Raw genomic sequence first — 19,453 nt, 5'->3', positions numbered from 1 at the left:
TCTGGCTGGATTTTCCAGAGGGATTTTTGAAGTGGGCTCATTTAACATTTCTTTTACAATGTTTTGGTCCTCCAGTGACAAGATATTTTTAGACATAAAATAAATAATATGTCTCAGCTTCATTATGAGCAGGGAACGTGTCTGTTAATTTCTGTTGTATTCACTTTAGCACTTAGTACAGTGTTCTGCACATAGTTAAGCATTCGCTAAGCAGGATGCAGCATGATGTAGTGGATAGAGCACGGGCCTGGGAGTGAGAAAGCCATGGGTTCTAATCCCGGCTCCACCACTCGTCTACTGTAAGTGCTTAGTACAGTGCTCTGCACACAGTAAGGGCTCAGTACAGTGCTCTGCACACAGTAAGGGCTCAGTAAATACGATTGAATGAATACTGTGTGACCTTAGGCAAGTCATTTCACTTCTCTGTGCCTCCCATTACCTCCTCCGTAAAATGGGGAATAAGACTGTGAGCCCTTATGTGGGACAGGAAACTATGTCCAACCCGATTTGCTTGTATCCATCCCAATACTTAGTACAGGAAGCCAGCTTGGCTTAGCGGCAAGAGCCCGGGCTTGGGAGTCGGAGGGCGTGAGTTCTAATCCCCGCTCTGCCGTTTGTCAGCTGTGTGACTTCGGGCAAGTCACCTAACTTCTCTGTGACTCAGTTGCCTCATCTGTAAAGTGGGGATTAAGACTGTGAGCCCCACGAGGGACAACCTGATCACCTTGTATCCTCCCCAGAGTTTAGAACAGTGCTTTGCACATAGTAAGCGCTTAACAAATGCCATCCTCATGAACTTCTCTGTGCCTCAGTTGCCTCATCTGTAAAATGGGGATTAAGACCGTGAGCCCCTTCGTGCTTAGTACAGTGCTCTGCACATAGTAAACGCTCAGTTAAATACTAGTGAATGAATATGGGAACCTGATTACTCTGTTCCTAACCCAGGGCTTAGAACAGGGCTTGGCATAGAGTAAGCGCTTAACCAATACCAGAATCATTATTATTACAATGACTGGCACATAGTGAGCGCTTAACAAATACCATAATTATTATAATTGCTAATAAGTGCTACTGATTGACCGACTGACCCCACCGCCTCGGAGGCCTAAAGGCAACGGCGCCGCTCTTGCAATAGTTGATCTGAGCAGCAGAGGCGCTCGGTCCTCGGGCAAGGAGCCTCCGGCCGAACCTGCGTCGGCCTCCTTAATTAATGTTGGTATTTATTAAGCTCATACTATGTGCAGAGCACTGTTCTAAGCGCTGGGGGAGAGATACAGGGTCATCAGGTTGTCCCACGTGAGGCTCACAGTCTTCATCCCCATTTTTACAGATGAGGTAACAGGCACAGAGTAGTGAAGTGACTTTAATAATAATAATGTTAGTATTTGTTAAGCGCTTTACTAAGTGCCAAGCACTGGTTTCTAAACGCTGGGGTAAGATACAAGGTAATCAGATTGTCCATGTAGGGGCTCACAGTCCTCATCCCCATTTTCCAGATGAGGTCACTCAGGCCCAAGAAAAGTCAAGTAATTGCCCAAAGTCACACAGCTGACAAGTGGCAGAAGGCAGGAGTAGAACCCACGATCTTTGACTCCTAACCCGGGTTCTTTCCACTGAGCCACGCTGTTTCTCTCCCCTTAACATAGTCGGGTGAAATCTGCATATTTGTCTTGTCATTATTGCATTGTTTTCTTCTAAGACGGTGGATATCTTCCCCAGGGTTTCCTATCACGTGCCCAGCAAACCTGCTCTTTTGTGGTCCATGGGTTTTGGGACTGGACACCCAGACTCCTCCTTCCCCCTTTTTAATAATAATGGTAGTATTTGTTAAGCGCTTACTATGTGCGAGCCTGCTCTAAACTCTGGGTGATACAAGGTGATCAGGGCATCTCATGTGGGGCTCCCAGTCAATCCCCATTTTACAGAGGAGGGAACTGAGGCCCTGAAAGACAAGTGACTTGTCCAAAGTCACACAGCTGACAAGCGGCGGAGCGGGGATTAGAACCCATGACTTCTGACTCCCAAGACCGGGCTCTTTCACTGAGCCTGCTGCAGATCGTGAGCCTGTCGTTAGCAGGGATTGTCTCTCTCAGTTGCCGAATTGAACATTCCAAGCATTCAGTACAGGGCTCTGCACACCAGTAAGCGCTCAATAAATATGAATGAATGAATGAATGAATGAATAATGAATGAATGAATGAATGAAATGAATGAATGAATGGAATGAATGAATGAATGGGTTTGCAACAAGTCCTAAGAGCTTCTGAACAGGGCTGAAAAGACCCTTCTTCAGACGGTTCTGAGCCATTAGCTCCTCGCTGTCCATCTGGGACCTTCCTTCCCAAGTCCTACCGTAAACCCTCCACAGACTAAGGAAGCAGACGTGGCCTAGTGGTAGAGCTTGGGCCTGGAAGTCAGGAAGGTTGTGGCTTCTAATCCAGCTCTGCCATTTGTCTGCTGTGTGACCTTAGGCAAGTCACTTCACTTCTCTGTGCCTCAGTTATCTCATCTGTAAAATGGGGATTAAGACTGGGACCCCACATGAGACTGGGACTGTGTCAAACCTGATTTATTTGTATCCATCCCAGTGCTTAGTGTAGTGCTTGGCACAAAGTAAGCACTTTAGTACCACAATTATTATTACTATTATTATTCCTCCTCTCCAACCTGCCACATTAGTAGCTGGGGAGTAGGGGAGGTCCTTCACTAGCTTCTTTCGATTCAGTATCTCCATTTTGCTCATTTAGGGGTTCTTAACCTAATTTCCTTCACCCCTACTGGGGAAGGCATGGTGCCTCTGTCCCACGGGTGCCTGCATCAATCCTACATATTGGCTGCAACATCTTCCACTTTCCTTTTCCTTGCCTTCATTGCAGGGCAACCAATCAGTCAATCAATGGCTTTTATTGAGTGCTTACTGTGTGGAGAGCACTACACTAAGAGATACAAGAGAGATGTTCCCTGCCCACAAGGAATTTACAGGCTAAAGGAGGAAACAGACATTAAAAAAGAAAAAATTACAGATATATCATACTCTCCCAAGTGGTTAGTACAATGATCTGCACATAGTAAGTGCTCAATAAATATGATTGATCGATTGATATGTATGTTAAGAGCCATGCAGCTGAGGGTGGGATGATCTTCCAGAGACCTGAAGGGTCAGTTGATATTTCCCACAGCTTTAAATTACAGCAATCAAGCAATTTCCATCTTCAGAAGGACTCCTAGGGAAAGAGATTTCATAACCTCCTCAGAATCCCAACCCCTATAGTAAACCTCAAGAGCCAGGAAGACTTTCCTTATCATCACCCTCATCACCTGGATTGTGGCTCATTTCCTCCTCTGTTCTTTGCTACTAGCTAGGGCTAGCTTTGTGATGGACCTCAGCCTCTTTTTTTTGCCCAATTTTTTCCTCTCTAAACTCAAATTTGAACTCAAATCATCTCCCCAGTTATTGGAATCCCTTACCACAAAGCAAGCCCCCACTTCAAGCCCATTTAAGCCCTAATGAGACAAACTAACTCTTTATTTTGAGGGTCATTGTGAAAAGGAGGCAGGGCTTGTAGAGGAGGGGTGCAAGACGTTTCGGGGAGGGCAGGCTTCAAAACTATGGGATATTTTCAGTGCCATTTGAAGACTCTTAGCAATTCTCCCTCAATGATATTTATTGAGTGCTTACTGTGTGCTCAAATAAATACCACTTATTGATTGGGAGAGTATAATACAACAGTCAGTTGACATATTCCTTTCCCACAAAGGAGCTTACAGTATAGAGAGGGAGATAGACATTAATTGTAAATAAATAAATTATGGCATGTACATAAGTGCTGTGGGGGCTGGAGAGTGAGATGAATATCAAGTGTACAAAGGATACAGGTCCCAAGTGCATAGATCTCTATGTCTCCGACTGTAAGCTAGTTACGGGCAGAGAATGGTCTGTTTATTGTTATAATGTATTCTCCCAAGCACTTAATACAGTGCTCTGCCATACAGTAAATGCTCAATAAAATACGATTGACTGATTGAGACAGATGAATTATCCAGGGGATTGTCGAGAACAGGGGAATCCTAGAAGTAAGCATGAGGCAGCCATCCTCTCGGGAAACAAACAGCCAGGGGTTTAGGAGGAGCCCAGGGAAACATGGTGTGATTTGGTAGTGGGAGAGGTCCCTGCTAATAAGCAGTCAGGTGAGACGCGTGGGTGAGGAGACACATAACAGGTTCACCCAGGGTCCCTGCACAAAGCCAAGGTAGAAGACACCCACCAGATGGAAGAAGCTTGGGAAAGCTTATGTTAAATGGTCCATGGGTTCGGGGCTGGCTTCAAAGGTATTTGGCTGGCCTGAGCAGAGATAAATCGCCACCCCCACCTACCCATGTCAGCACTTTACCCTGGGCCTGACTGCAGCTGTCGTGTGCAGTGCAACTTGACATCTTATGCAAGCCAGACCTACGGTGTTTCCCCCAGGGGCACCTCTGATCTGCCCCCCCCCCCCCCCCACCCCCATCCCAAAACGGCTTCCAGCACCATTGTGCCACCTTCCCACCTCCCCTCTGAAGTCCAACTCTCACTGAGTATTTCTAATTTCTAACTCTGGCCACCGCCACTCACCCAGTCTAATGCTGTCCTTGTGCAACCGTGCCTGTCATTAATCAATCAATCAGCGGTATTTACTGAGCACTTACTGTGTGCTGAGCACTCACTGTACCTGAGCACCTGGGAGACCACAATAAAAATAGAATTTGGTAGATGTGAACTCTGCCCACAGGAAACGTGGAGTCTAGAGAGGGGAGGAGGAGAAAGAGGAGGAGGAAGAATAATGAAAGCTGACCATTGAATAACACACCCTGCTATCCACACGCAACCTGCCACATTTCTATCTCCCCTTCCCCCTTTTGATCTTACCTTTCCCACCCTAGCTCTTCCTCTCCGCCCTTTCATCTCCCAATTTCCTCTTTTTAGGTGTTTTAACAGGCATCAGATTTGCTAACTAACATCAAAGACCATTTGGTCTGCAAGTAAAGGTGAGGCCATTGAAGGGGATTGCGGGAATGAGGAATGAATCGCTTGGAGCCAGCCAGCTGGAATTGAAGAGGCAAATAGAAAGAGACAAACTGGATCAGTTTCCTCCAAGATAGGACCTTTGGGGGATAAGACAGGCTTGAAAGTGGTACAAAGCACCAAATAGGGGGCTTATTTGGAAAGCAGGAGGAGCCCTTTTGATCCCCTTTGCCTGACTGGAGCTGTGGGCTAAAATATTTTCCTTTGTAAAAAGGGAGAGCAGATTTACCTACTTGGCCAGGATGGCATAAGACTCCGGATTCCAACAGGGATCAGCTCAGAGCTGGGGTAGGTGGCTGTGATATCCTCTCTCTGTCCCAGTATTTAGCTCAGTGATTGGCAGAGTAAGTGCTTAACAAATACCACAACTAATGAGAGTCAGAGGGTGGACCCCTATGGTCAGAGCAACGCTCCACGGGCACCTAGGAACAACCAGAACACCCCAGCTACTAAAGGATTAATTCAACCCTGCTCAGAGGAGAGAGGGGAAGAAGCTCTTTTATGGGGCTGAAGTGAAACCAATCTGCCCTCTGCCATCAGACCCTTGGAGGCAAGGTTGGAAGGGGCCTGAGGAGATGAACCCATGCAAAATGTAGGAGTGGATCTTGGATCCTGGGGCAATCCAGAAGGACATTCCTGGGATCTCCTCATCCACCAGCTCCCAGCCTTCAGTTTCCCCCTGGCTGTGTCTACTGGCACCAAGGGAAAAAGATTTCTTCTCAGAGAGGCAGCAGAGAAGGAAAAGAGAAAACAGGAGAGGGGAGGAATGCTGAGTTACAAGTAAACAAGACAAAATGAAGGACCTCACCCTCTCCTTCCAATCCCCTCCACCTTTCCAGCAGTCCTCAAAGGGAGTAATAAAAATTTATTTGAGCGCTTATCATTTGCAGAGCACTGTACTAAGCACAGGCAGTCCATATAGAGTAATAAAAAGAAGTGGACTGAAGCAGATGCGTCCATATAGTACTTCAGTCAGGAAAACAAAGTGGGACAACTTATCCTCAGGCAAACACTTAATTCTTCAAAGGTGGTTTCAGGTCAATCAATGGTATTTATTGAGTGCTTACTGTGTGCAGAGAACTGTACTAGGCATTTGGAAGAATACAATAATAAAGTTGGGAAGTGCAATCTAGGGGCAAAAGCAACTGAGCTGGTGTCAGGAGAGGGAAGGTTCTATTCCTGCATCCGCCCCGCCAGGGCCAAGTGGCCTCAACAAGTCACTTAAATGTAGTCCCAGTTTCCTCATCTGTATAACGGGGATAGTGATACTTACCTCAAAGGGTTGTTGGGAAATAAGCATGGAAGAATGATTCAAGGCATCCCCAGTGGTCCCACCTCAATCAACAGGCTTAGATAGCAAGGAGGCTCAGTTTGTAAAGAGAGTGAAAGCCAGGCCAAGCTCCTTTTTGGACTGGTATTTACTGAGCACCTACTGATACAATATACTGTACTAAGTACCTGGGAAATACCATCATCAGCACAAAACCTGTTCCCTTCCCATAAAGAGCTTACACCTAATGGGGAAGACAGGACATGGAAATATTCAGAAGCATATGAGGGTATGATAACTATATATAATCGCTCAAGAATCAATGGTGTTTACTGAGCACTTAATTTGTGAGAGCAGTATAATCTGCACTTGGGAGAGTACAAGACTACAGAATTGGTAGATTACATTCCCTATCCACAAGGAGCTTACAGTCTAAAAGGGAAGACACATTAAAATAAATTACAAACAATGTACCTTAAGTGTTTAAGAGCTGAGAGTGGGGTGAATAAGTGCTTAAAAGGTCCAGATCTGAGAGCAGAAGGGAAAGGGAGTAGGATAAATGAGGGCTTAGTAGGGGAAGGACTCTTGGAGGAGATATGATTTTGGTAAGACTTTGAAGGTGGGGAGGAGGTGGGCAAAGGGTTAGCAGAGAGACAGAAGAGAGTGAGGTACAGTGAGTAGAGTGGCATTAGAGGAGTGAATGTGCAGGCTATAAAATACTTCACTGCATCACTGATGGTGGAAATTCACTTAAGGGGGTGTGTGTAACTGAATAGGGCACAGAGAGATAAATCTCGGCTGGCACTGTTGCACCATGAAAAGATGATCCTTGTGTTTGCCATTTTTGCAGCACCTGGTACTGTTTTGGCTTTTGCCTCCTAGTCTCTTGATACTCACACAGATACTTGAAGTCACACCTTCTACTCACACAGAGCTGTTTCTTTCTCAACATCAGTGGCCTGGTCCGGCATCCCAGTGGCAATCAACTCCCCATTTTCAGCTGGGGGCACCACTGAGACATTGTTTTACTGTATCCTTAGAACATTTTCTCTCAATCTTCTTGTTTTCCCATGTCAGAGTCCCATGAAGCAGCTACAGTATCCTCATGTGTAGCTGTGTTGAGGTGAGCAAATTTTCACTGTTCCTTAGAAATAGTGGAATCCGCACTAAGTAAAGAATAAATAATTATAATAATCATAATAAAGGAATAAAGTTGATGGCAGAGGAGTGGCGTATGAACAGAGCCAGGCTTGGTGGCATTAACAAATGATCCTTGTAATGGATGACTGTGGCCTCAACATGCAAATTAATCCTGGCAAGCATTTTCCCAGGAACAAAGGAAAATTGAGGTTGGAAACGGGAAGGGTGAGGAGAGCAGAAAAAGTCCTGCGGAACCTCAGTGCTGTGGAAATGAGGCCTGAAAGAACATCGATCCAGGAAGGAGAGCAAGCCAAGGGCATGGGGTTGCCGCTGACTTAGGTCTCATTAAGGATATTTCCAGTTCTGAATAGTGTGGGCAAGAAAAAGGCACAAAGAGGAGAGGGAGGGATCAGGAGAAAAGATGAAGCCCCCTCAATCCATAACCACTTCAGTGAAGGCCAAGGAACAGTAATAGCAAGATCTTGGATTCCTACCACCAATTAATTCAATCCATCATATTTTACTGCATACAGAGCACTGTGCTAAGCACTTGGGAGAGTACAATAAAAACAGAGTTGGTAGACTATTCCCTACCCACAAATTTACAATCTAGAGAGAGGAGCTTATAGTCTAAACAATTCCAAATGTGCTACAAAAAGAGTTAAAATTCCTACTGATGGAGACATGAGCCCTGGGTTATGTTAGGTAAAATTACATTGGGTACAATAAATTAGCTCCCCGAATCCCAAGGAAAAGGTTTTTGGTATGAGTAAAGTCTGCTTTCAAAACGTGTCCACAGACACCACCACAACCCAAATGTGGGGTCAGTGTGCACACTGAAAAAACTGAAACCCTTTCAGCAGTGTATACTTCTCATCGCCAAGAACTCTACTGGGTGGAGGTCTATTTGCCAGGGCTCTTGTGAAAGGAAGTCATCCATTCTGCTGAATGGCTGAGTTTGTCAATCAAACGGTAAAACAAAAGCAGGATCTGTGTTTCCCTCCCCTCCCCAACCCTGCAAAGAAAAAAAATTCCAACTCAGAAACAGATTATAAAACGTCTGGTCTTATTTACAAGAGATCATGCTATAAAATAAAGTTACAACCTTCCCCTCCAACCTCCAAAACAGTATCTGCAATAAACAAACGAACAGAAAAGAAAAAATCAGTCTGGAACCACATGCCAGCCCGCTGGTAGCTTCCCATCAGCAAACACCATAGCGTAGGTCACGAAAGCTGGTCTCCCGACTCCCCACACTCTAATCTCATCAGGCATTTCTAACTTCATTCCTGGAAAGAATGACCATTCATTCATTCAATAGTATTTACTGAGCGCTTACTATGTGCAGAGCATTGTACTAAGCGCTTGGAATGTACAATTCGGCAACAGATAGAGACAATCCCTGCCCATTGACGGGCTTACAGTCTAATCAGGGGAGACAGACAAAAACATGACCACTTAATTAGTAGCCAATATAAATAAAAATTAAATATTTTAATAGGGAGGTAAGTGGTAAATATGATTCTTAATTATACAAAACTAAAGACTAGGATTTTTGTCTCAAGAATTCATTCATCATCACTGGAAGTGGGGCGCACAGTTCTGACGCCTCAAAAATGGTCATTTCCTCAGGTATTGGCCCCAGGGGTACAGTGAATTTCTTTTCTTTATCAAAAAGCATTCGTTTAAATAATACATTTAAGCATGAAGTTCTGTGTTCAGAAATAGAAGGCACATAACTTTCACTTGGTTCCTCCAAACATCCTGTGGCCTCTGCTGAAGACAGAATCCTGTTCTATCTGGATGAACTGTGGTTCTGACCCATCCTGTGGCCTCTGCTGAAGACAGAATCCTGTTCCATCTGGATGGACTGTGGTTCTGACCCAATAAATCGTGCCATGAACAGTCCCCAGAACTGAAGCGATCAGCTTGAACAAGCACACTAATCACTGGGCCACCCAGTGGGTCCGACATCATCTGAAATTCCAGATTCCACTGTTCTGCCTTTTTCCGACCATTTCTGAAGTTGTCATTCGGTCAGTGGAGTCAGTGGTTCGGAGGGCCCTGCCTCCAATTCTCATGGAATCTTCCAACCCCTCAGGAGCAAGGGCTTCTGGTACAGGTGACCACCATTTTGTAAACAGAGCAAATGGGGATGCAGAATGACAAATGCTCAGCAGGGTCAAACACTCAGCAGGATGCTGCCTCCAAAGTCCAACACCTCAGGAAGAGGACTTAATGTTGGTTGAGCTGGAGGAGTAGGAGGAAGTGTAGGTGCTGCACTTCCTGGGGTACCTCTTTGACATGAGAGACACTTGAATCCTCTTCACCGTCCTGACGCTCCGGCCGCGGAGGGTGTTCTTCACGTGATCCCGAAAATCTTGGGAGACGAAGTAGTAGATGAAAGGATCGATGCAGCTGTTGAGGGTGGAAAGGCACAAGGCTACGATATACCCAGCGTAGATAAAGCTTTGGCCCCGGGTGCGAATCAGAGAATAGTGCACCACGAGCAGGATGTTACTGGGGGTGAAGCAGATCAGGTGTGTGGTCATCACAATGATGATGAGCTTGACAGCCCTTTTCAGCTTTTTCCCGCTGTTTTCGTCTATTTGGGAAGAATTGAGAACCTTGATCATCAGCACGTAGACAGATGTGGTGAGGGAGACTGGGAACAGGAAGGCCCCAATGGCCAGGGAGAGAAAATAGTTAAACATGTCCCCTGCCAGGACCGCCTCGGGCAAGACGTCGTGGCACGTCGTGAGGTTGAGGGCTGGGATGTGGACGGTTTGATTCATGACGTACAAGGGGATGGTCGACAGCATGATCAGCAGCCATATGACAGAGGAAATGCCCAGAGCCACATTTGACTTCCTCCAGAAGTAGGCGATGGGGTTCACCACGGCCCAGTACCTCTGAACGCTGAGGCAGGTCATGAAGAGGATGGAGCAGTACATGTTGCCATAGAAAAAGGCAATCATGACTCTACACAGGCCTTCGCCGTAAATCCAGTTGTTTGCCATTGATGTGGTAGGAGTCTTTAAGGGGGAACCAGATGACAGAGAGGAGGTCCGCCAAGGCCAGGTTGGCCAATATAGATGACAGATGGATGCTTTCTTTGGGGTCCGGAAGAGGAAGACCCATAGAGCCAGACGTTGGCTTGGGGATGCCAATGATAAAAACGATGGTGTAGACTATGGAAGAAAGACCGTGGTCAGTCCGCTGGTGAGGACTTTACTAGAGAACTCATCCACCAGGTTCCATTCAGGGTGTTGTGGCCGATCAGACTTCGCCCTTTGCAATTACTGAATCCTAAATGGGGGAGAGGAAAAGAGGCAGAGGGTCAGGGAAAAATCCAAAAGCACAGCTGAAATTTTTCGGCGGGTTGAGAGGAAGAGGTTTCCCAGCCAAAAAAACTATGTTAAATATTTTCCTTCAAACCTGAGTCATTTAAACAGCATTAACATCCTGGAAAATTCAGATTAGCCAATGAGCAGCATTTGGTTCCCTCCCCAAGTCCAGTGGTCATACCCGTGATGTTGCCCATCAGAGCAGTTCATCTCCAGGTCACTTTTCCCACCCAGTACCCACGCAACGGAGTCCAACCTCCCTGGACAGGGATCTCTCCAGTAAAGCCTCTTCCCTGCCTTTCCCAACTTCCCAGGGAAGTGATGCATGTGGCCCAGACCCACATTTCCACACATCATGGCCTCGATTTGCCCCTGTTCTGGATTTGTTCAGATGAATAGCAGGGAAATAAAAGTATACAGAAAAATTAGCTTTGAGATCTTCAGAAAAAGTAATTACCATTTCAAACCGAGAGTTTTTCCTCTTTCTTGTGGTTTTCCACCCAGTAGGACTTTCATCACCTACAGTCTAAGCTGTAGTTTTGGCCTTAGTGGTAGTAATGGTATCTACTGAACTTCTGCTGAACACAGTGGACTGTACTAATCAATCAAACCAATGGTTTTTATTCAAACGCTTACTATGTGCAGAGCTCTGTACTACGCACTTAGAGTACGACAGAAGAGAGTTGGAAGACATGTTCCCTGCTCACAACGAGGCTTACAGTCTAGACATTAATATAAATAATTGATATGAACATTAAGTCCTGTGGGGTAATCAAGTGCCGCAAAGGGTATGGGTCCAACAGCATAGAATGACACAGAAGAGAGAGGGAGTCCGGGGAAAAGAAGGCTTAAATCGGGAAGTTCAATTGGAGGAGATATGACCTTAATAAGACTCTGAAGGTGGGGAGAGTGGTGGTCTGGCATATATGATGGGAGATGAAGTTCCAGGCTAGAGGGAGGATATGGCAAAGGAGTCAGAGGCAAGATAGATAGGATCGGGGGACAGTGAGGAAGCTGACGCTACAGGAGGGAAGTGTGTGGGCTAACCTGTAGTAGGAAATCAGTTAGGTAAGGTAGAAAGCAAGCTGATTATGAGCTTTAAAGCCAGTGGTAAGGAGTTTCTGTTTGATGAGGAGGTGGATGGCAAACCATCGTAGGTTCGTGAGGAGTGGAGAATAAGGACTGAACTTTTTTAGAAAAATGATACCAGCAGCAGAAATGAAGTATGGACTGGAGGCAAGGAGATCAGCAAGGAGGCAGATTGCAGTAGTCACGCCGGAATAGGATCAGTGTTTGGATCAGTGCATTAGTATTTTGGATGGAAGGAAAGGATAGCTTTTAGCAATGTTGTGAATTGTATTTTGAAAGAGAGATAAGTTGAAGAATAATGCAGGTTATGGGCTTGTTGAGATAGGAGGATGGTAGTTTTGTTTATAGTGATGGGAAAGTCAAGGGCAGGACAGGGTTTTGGATGAGAAAGATTTAGGAGTTTTGTTTTGGACAATTGGACATCCAGGGGGTAGGAGCTGATCCTGAAGGCAGGATGAAATGTGAAGCTACAAGAGAAGAGCTGGAAGTGTAGATTCAAGGACCATCTACATAGAAATGGTAGTTGGAGCCATGAGAATGAATGAGTTCTCCAGGGGAGTGGGGATAGTTGGAGAATAAAGAGACCCAGAACTGAGCCTGAGGGACTCCCACAGTTAGAGAGTGGGAGGCAGAGAAAGAGCCTGTGAAAGACTGGAATGAACAGCCAGAGGAGAAAAAATTTTAAAAAATGATGGTATTTGCTAAGCTCTTACTATGTGCCAAGCACTGGTTTTAAGCACTGAAATAGGTTACAAGGTTATCAGGCTGTCCCATGCGGGGCTCACAGTCTTAATCCCCATTTTACAGATGAGGTAACTGAGGCACAGAGAAGTTAAGTGACTTGCCCAAGTCACACAGCTGACAAGCGGCGGAGGCAGGATTAGAACCCACATCTCCTGATTTCCAAACCCGGGGCTCTTTCCGCTAAGGCACGCTACTGAGAAAGGGTGAGCTTCCTGCACAAAGGGCATAGCAGTGAAATCTTCAGTAACAACATGCTTGCGTCAAACACTTCTAGAATGCAACTGAGCATTTGTAGTCCCACTAAGGTCATGGCACATTCTGGGGAAACAGCTTACAGGATGCATGACTTTTACATCTTTCCCTGCGCAAAGCAGGCCCAATCAATCAGTGGTGTTTACTGGACATCTCCTGAACACACAGCTCTGGATTAAGCTTTTAGGAGAGTACAATAGAAACACAACACGCATTCCCTGCTCACATAGAGCTTAAAATAGAATGGGGGAAGACAGGTGGCCTGCCTATTTGCAGACAGGATATAACAGGTAGTCGTACATTAGAGGTTGGAATAGCAGAATAAGTAATTGAGAGCATCATGGGATATGCAGATGTACAGAAGTTCTGAGGATGGGTGAATATTCGTAAGTGCTTAGGAAGGGCTGGTGGGTTGACAGATTTGGGGTGCTGGGAATGAGTCAGGCAGAGGAATGGGCAGGCTGAGCTAGGGTCAGGCCCTCCTGGTCCCTCCAAGTCATTTTAGATAGAGTCAGAAGCAGCAGGGCAAGGACAATAGGACTTGTGTTCTTGTTGGCCGCGAAATGGTGCTGTGTTTTAGGTATTGCTGGGGAGCACGGGAAAGGTACTCTAGTCCTTCAAACGTGAAGGGTTACTACCACGAGAACATAGTCTATCTGTAATTTATTCTAATGTCTGTCTCCCCACTAGACTGTAAGCTCCTGGAGGACAAGAATTGTGTCTACCAATTCTTATATTGTTCTCTCCCAAGTACTTAGAACAGTGATCTGCATGCAGTAAATACCAATGGACTGATTAACCCAGCACTCTATCCCAAATGCGACAACAGGATGTCACAGAGAAGCAGCGTGGCTCAGTAGAAAGAGCACAGGCTTGGGAGTCAGAGGTCATGGGTTCTAATCTCGGCTCCGCCACTTGTCAGCTGTGTGACTTTGGGCTAGTCACTTAACTTCTCTGGGCCTCAGTTACCTCACCTGTAAAATGGGGATGAAGACTGTGAGCCCTATGAGGGACAACCTGATCACCTTGTATCCCCCCAGGGCTTAGAAACGTGCTTTGCACATAGTAAGCACTTAACAAATACCAACATTATTATTATTGTGTTGACAGGAATTGTTTGATGGCAATCATCCTCAACATAGTAATCAGATCAGACAAACTCCTTGTCTCATGAGGGATTCCCAAACTGAGCAATAGGGAGAGTAAGTGTAATAATCATAGTATTTGTTAAGCACTATGTGTCAGACTCTGTAGTAAGCACTGGGGTGATTCAATATAAGCAGCCCCTGTCCCACACAGGGCGCACCATCTAAGATGGAGAACAGGCATCATCCCCATTTTCACAGATGCTGAAACAGAGGCACGGAGAAGTTATGACAACCCCAAGGTAACAAACATGGCAGGCAAGTGGTGGAGCCAGGATGAGCACCTGTGTTTTTTTCCAGTAGGCCCTGCTCATCCCCATTTTAGAGATGAGGAAACAGGTTCCCAAGAAGTTGAGTAACTGACTCAAGGCCACACAGCAGGCTAGAAGCAGAGCTGGGACTTGAATCCAAGTCTCCTTCCTCCCAGATCCATGTTCTTTTCACTAGACCACCCTGGCTCCTCATCCTATTTTTTAGGAACGCATCATCCACCATTCCTAACTTTTCACCACTTCATCTTTGGCTTTTTTCCTCCTAGTATGTTTGTCCATTAATTCATTCCTACCCCTTTTGGACTTGCTGATATTTCCTGCCTGGACAATTTCTTGTGCAAACAAATTTCATATGAATACCATCTCACAGTTGAAGAGTTACACTAAGTTATTTCTCTGAAAGGACTGCTTTAAAACTGTAACAGAAGTCATAGTATGTTCTTTTTATTGGTGTCTGATACTTGAAACACCCCTTGAAACAGTCTGTAAACCTAGAAAAATCATGTTGGAAAATAGTCATTTATTAATCCACAGCTACCTTTGTCCTCTGCACACCAATCCACTGGTTTTATTGAGTGCTTACTGTCAATCATATTTATTGTGTACAGAGCACTGTACTAACTGCCTTACAGGGTACAATACAACAGAATTAGTAGACACATAGAGCTTAAAATGTCAAAGCCACGAAAGAGTCAAACCTGACATAAAAAAAGGGGCAAATGTTTGACTAATAGGCTTTCTTCCCATTGAGAAGTTACTTTAATTTTTGGCTGAGGAAGACCAGGTCTTGGGCAGGGAGGTTCTCCACAGTTCAATCTATCAACTGTATTTATTGAGCGCTTACTGTGTGCAGACACTGTACTAAGCACTTGGGATAGTACAATATAGCAGAGTTGGTAGACATGTTTCCTACAAATAAGGAGCTTGCAGTTCCCCTCCTGAGAAAGGAATCAGAGCACAATCAAAACCTTAGCATTAAGGAGGTGGCAAAACTGCCCAATTGAAGAGGAATCTTGCTCCACAGACACATCTCTCCAACTGCATTTACGGAGATTTAGAGAATGATGGAAACATATAATGTGAAGATAATAGGTGCTGGATCCAAAGAGATAAAGTCAGGGCAAACAATTCTTGGAAAGGAGGAAATCTGGTAGTTGTAACTCTTTATAAGACTATAAGGCAATGTGGAGAGCTTGTTTCCCCATTCCACAGTCAGAGATAGCAGCAACACTTCAATCGTGGGTATTGGTAGATAGGTGGGTGGGGAGAGAGATTAGAGAGAGCAAATGGCATCCTTTGAGTAAAGAGGCCAAACAGCTCTCACTTCCTGCAAGGAATGTAAGAGTTTGGCCCTGAGAAGGTGGTCTTTCAAACATTACCAGCTTTCAACCCCCTGCCAGAGGTTTATCTGGTGCTGGGGCTGTGGGGTGGAGAAGGGAGTATATACACTCTCTCTAGTCCACAGGCTCCAAAGGAAGAAATCAATTCCTTTATGCTGTCAGAGCAAAGAAACTGGAAGCACCTTTTTTTGATGTGATTTCACTGCCATTCGCTACCATTAGGAAACATGTCTTTCTGAAAGATTTAAAAAAAAAACAAAAAGAAAGGGTGGGAGTAACAGAGGTATTTATGATCCTTGACCAACTGCCAGTTTAACTGGGGGAGGGAGGATGGTGGAATCAAGGTCATTTTTAAGAGACTAAATATTTGATAGTGTTCCCCTACCATGAGGTGCTCCACCATAGATTTTCTTTTAACAAATGAAAAATGAGACAATATTAAATAGCTTTAGTTGATTATTAACTTGGTTCTTCTCAACTCATTTCACTTCATCTATAGGACACCTACTGGCCCATTCCATCAAATCACCAAAGCTTTCAAAAACAGAAAAAAAAGTGAGCTAGGAAGCTTATTTTCCTTAAGCACTTTCTGGTTTAACAAAATCATGGAAACTAAAACATTTAATCTTCACAATTTGAAGTCAGATTACCTGTTTCTCACAATCTCCAAGCTCCAGCTAATTCAAAACTGCCCAAACAGATGTGCCAAATGCTATTTTGACTTAAAGATGCCAAATGACAAAAGAGATTGTTTCACCACCTCCAGAAATGTACAGTTTGCAAAAGTCCATGAGTTTTACTGTAGAAATGAAGCTACTGTCACAGTGGGTTATTAATTTTGTTTAGGTGGGCAAGTAATGAAGTTCTTGAATTATCAGATTATTTCAGCCTACCTTATAGAGATTGTGTTTCTGACTCCTTTTTTGGTAGAAGGAAAAGGACGCTAGAAACTCTTGCCTACTTTCAGTTTGAAATTGCACACTGTGGTTACTGAGCTAATGCTGTTTCCTTTTGTTCATCCAGAACAACTGTGCATACCCTTCCCACACTCTCCCCATCAGTTCCGGAAAAGGATACCGATCGTATTTATTGAGTGCTTACTGTGTGCAGAGCACAATACTAACTGCTTGGGAGAGTACAATCCCCTTGGAAATCGACGGTTTCATCCCTAGAGGTACATATTCCCACATTTCTTTGCTGATATGGAGATCTGTCCTTATCAAAATCTGTCCTTCCTTCTTGAAGATGAATCAGCTTCAAGGACGAAGGGTGTGTGGCTGAAACTCAGGCCGTTGCACTCCTAACTCTACCTCCTAACGTTTAGTCAGAGATCATCCGTCACATCGTGTTGATTGTGGTCTGCACCTGGTCTAAGATCTGTCCTTATCAAAATCTGTCCTTCCTTCTTGAAGATGAGTCAGCTTCAAGGACGAAGGGTGTGTGGCTGAAACTCAGGCCGATGCACTCCTAACTCTACCTCCTAACGTTTAGTCAGAGATCACCCAACACATCGTGTTGGTTGTCGTCTGTGCCTGGTCTAGTCTTCTCCCCTCTCCCCTCCTATAAACCCGGGTCCCTCGACACTCGGGGGGCCGCTGTGGCTTCCCCGAAAAGGGGTGGAGTTGCCACAAACGCAAATGGGCTAAAGGGGGGCGAAGGGTCTAAAGGGCCCCCTGGCTAGGGGTGGCAATGTCGAGGGTGTGTGGCTTCCAAAGTGACTCCTGGGTCCCTTCTCTTCTGGGCCCCTCTCGCCCTGCAAACCACCGCCGGCCCGGGAGGCCGTGGACAAAAGAAGTTAGGCCTGGAAGGCCGAAGACGACACCCCAACTCCGAACCGGGGAGGAGCGCTAAACGGTCCGATGAGCGGGCCGGAGGGCGGCAGCAAATTTGGGGAGGGTGGGGGTCGCCTGGAGGTCCTGCCCCCAAATAACAAACAGCAGTTTGGACTGCTGCCTGGACTATAAGCTCATTGGGGGGTAAGGAATGTATCTACTGTTATACTGCCTTCTCCCAAAAGCTTAGTAGAGTGCTCTAATAACAATAATGGTGGTATTTGTTAAGCGCTTACTATGTGCAAGGCATTCATTCACTCAGTAGTATTTATTGAGCGCTTACTATGTGCAGAGCACTGTACTAAGCGCTTGGAATGGACAATTCGGCAACAGATAGAGACAATCCCTGCCCACTGACGGGCTTGCAGTCAATACAGTGTTCTCTGCGCTAAGGGGGGGGCACAGGGTGATCAGATTGTCCCCCGTGGGGCGCACAGTTTTAATCCCCATTTTACAGATGAGGTATCTGAGGCCCAGAAGTGAAGTGACTTTCCCAAAGCGGCAGAGCCGGGATTAGAACCCATGACCTCTGACTCCCAGGCCCAGGCTCTTCCCACTGAGCCACGCTGTTTCTCTAAAAGGACCGGCCCTCGCTGCCCGGACTCCGCCGTTGTTTCCCCCCGCCCCGGAGCAGCCCTTCGGTCTCACCTGGGGACGAAGGGCAGCAGGAGGCGGAGGCCACCGCGGCCGCCAGGAAGACGGTTGCTCCCCGCAGCCCCGCAGGGCCGCTGCCGCCGCCCCGCATCGCCGTCCTGGGCCAATCTCAGACCCCCGGGGCTCGGTGCTCAACTCGCAGCTCCCGACAGACCGGTCGCCGACTGCGGTTCTGGCTCCAGCTCCACCCACTTCGATGCCACCTCCCCCTTCGCTCGAAACCGGAGGCCGCTCTCTCCGCTCACCTGCGAGGCGGACAGGTCCCGCCCCCCTCCAACGTTAACCGGGATGACCCCGCCCCCTTTCATTCATTCCATAGCATTTAATAATAATAATGTTGGTATTTAAGTGCTTACTATGTGCAGAGCACTGTTCTAAGCGCTGGGGGAGATACAGGGTAATCAGGTTGTCCCACGTGGGGCTCACAGTCTTCATCCCCATTTTACAGATGAGGTATCTGAGGCCAGAGAAGTGAAGTGACTTGCCCACAGTCACACAGCTGACAAGAGGCAGAGGCGGGATTCGCACCCATAACCTCTGACTCCCAAGCCCGGGTTCTTTCCACTGAGCCGCACTGCTTGAGTGCTTACTATGTGCAGAGCACTGGACTAGGCCCTTGGAATGGACAATTCGGCAACAGAGAGAGACCATCCCTGCCCAGTGACGGGCTTGCAATCTAATCGGGGGAGACAGACAGCAGAGCCAAACAGAACGAACCAAAAACAAGACAACATCATCACGATAAATTCATTCATTCAATAGTATTTATTGAGCGCTTACTATGTGCAGAGCACTGTACTAAGCACTTGGAATGGACAATTTGGCAACAGATAGAGACAATCCCTGCCCAATGACGGCTTATAGTCTAATCAGGGGAGAGAGACGGACAAAAACAAAACAACATAATCACGATAAATAGAATCAAGGGGATGTACACCTCATTAACAAAATAAATAGGGTAATAAGTAATATAGACAAAATGAGCACAGTGCTGAGGGAAGGTGAAGGGGGGAGGGGGAGGAACAGAGGGTGGAGGGGGAGCGGAAGGAAAAGGGGGGAGTTCAGTCTGGGAAGGCCTCTTGGAGGAGGTGAGCTCTCAGTAAGGCTTTGAAGAGGGGAAGAGAGTTAGTTTGGCAGACTTGAAGAGGCAGGGCATTCCAGGACAGCGGGAGGATGTGGGCCAGGGGTCGACGGTGGGATAGGCGTGAATGGGCAGCAGAGGAGTGGAGGGTGCGGGGTGGGCAGTAGAAAGAGAGAAGGGAGGTGAGGTAGGAGGGGGCAAGGGGATGGAGAGCTTTGAAGCCCA

General features: G+C 46.3%; 1 protein-coding gene across 1 annotated transcript; it reads right to left on the bottom strand.

The window, feature by feature from the left end:
- Positions 1–9,051: 9,051 nt before the first annotated feature.
- On the bottom strand, positions 9,052–18,324 carry F2RL1 (F2R like trypsin receptor 1). Its single transcript, XM_001513751.5, has 2 exons — positions 18,142–18,324; positions 9,052–10,781 (listed from the first exon to the last, which is right to left on the bottom strand). Exon 2 carries the CDS (start codon positions 10,490–10,492, stop codon positions 9,695–9,697), a length of 798 nt encoding a protein of 265 aa, XP_001513801.2. The 5' UTR covers positions 10,493–10,781; positions 18,142–18,324; the 3' UTR covers positions 9,052–9,694.
- Positions 18,325–19,453: the final 1,129 nt, after the last annotated feature.

Source organism: Ornithorhynchus anatinus, chromosome 1 (genome assembly GCF_004115215.2).
Source record: "Ornithorhynchus anatinus isolate Pmale09 chromosome 1, mOrnAna1.pri.v4, whole genome shotgun sequence".
NCBI lineage: Eukaryota > Metazoa > Chordata > Mammalia > Monotremata > Ornithorhynchidae > Ornithorhynchus > Ornithorhynchus anatinus.
The sequence above is the reverse complement of the archived record's forward strand: the minus strand, read 5'-3'. Positions and strand labels throughout refer to the sequence as shown.

What these genes read in the sequence shown, in the direction of transcription:
- F2RL1 (XM_001513751.5), bottom strand. Translation starts at nt 10,492, where the DNA reads ATGGCAAACAACTGGATTTACGGCGAAGGCCTGTGTAGAGTCATGATT.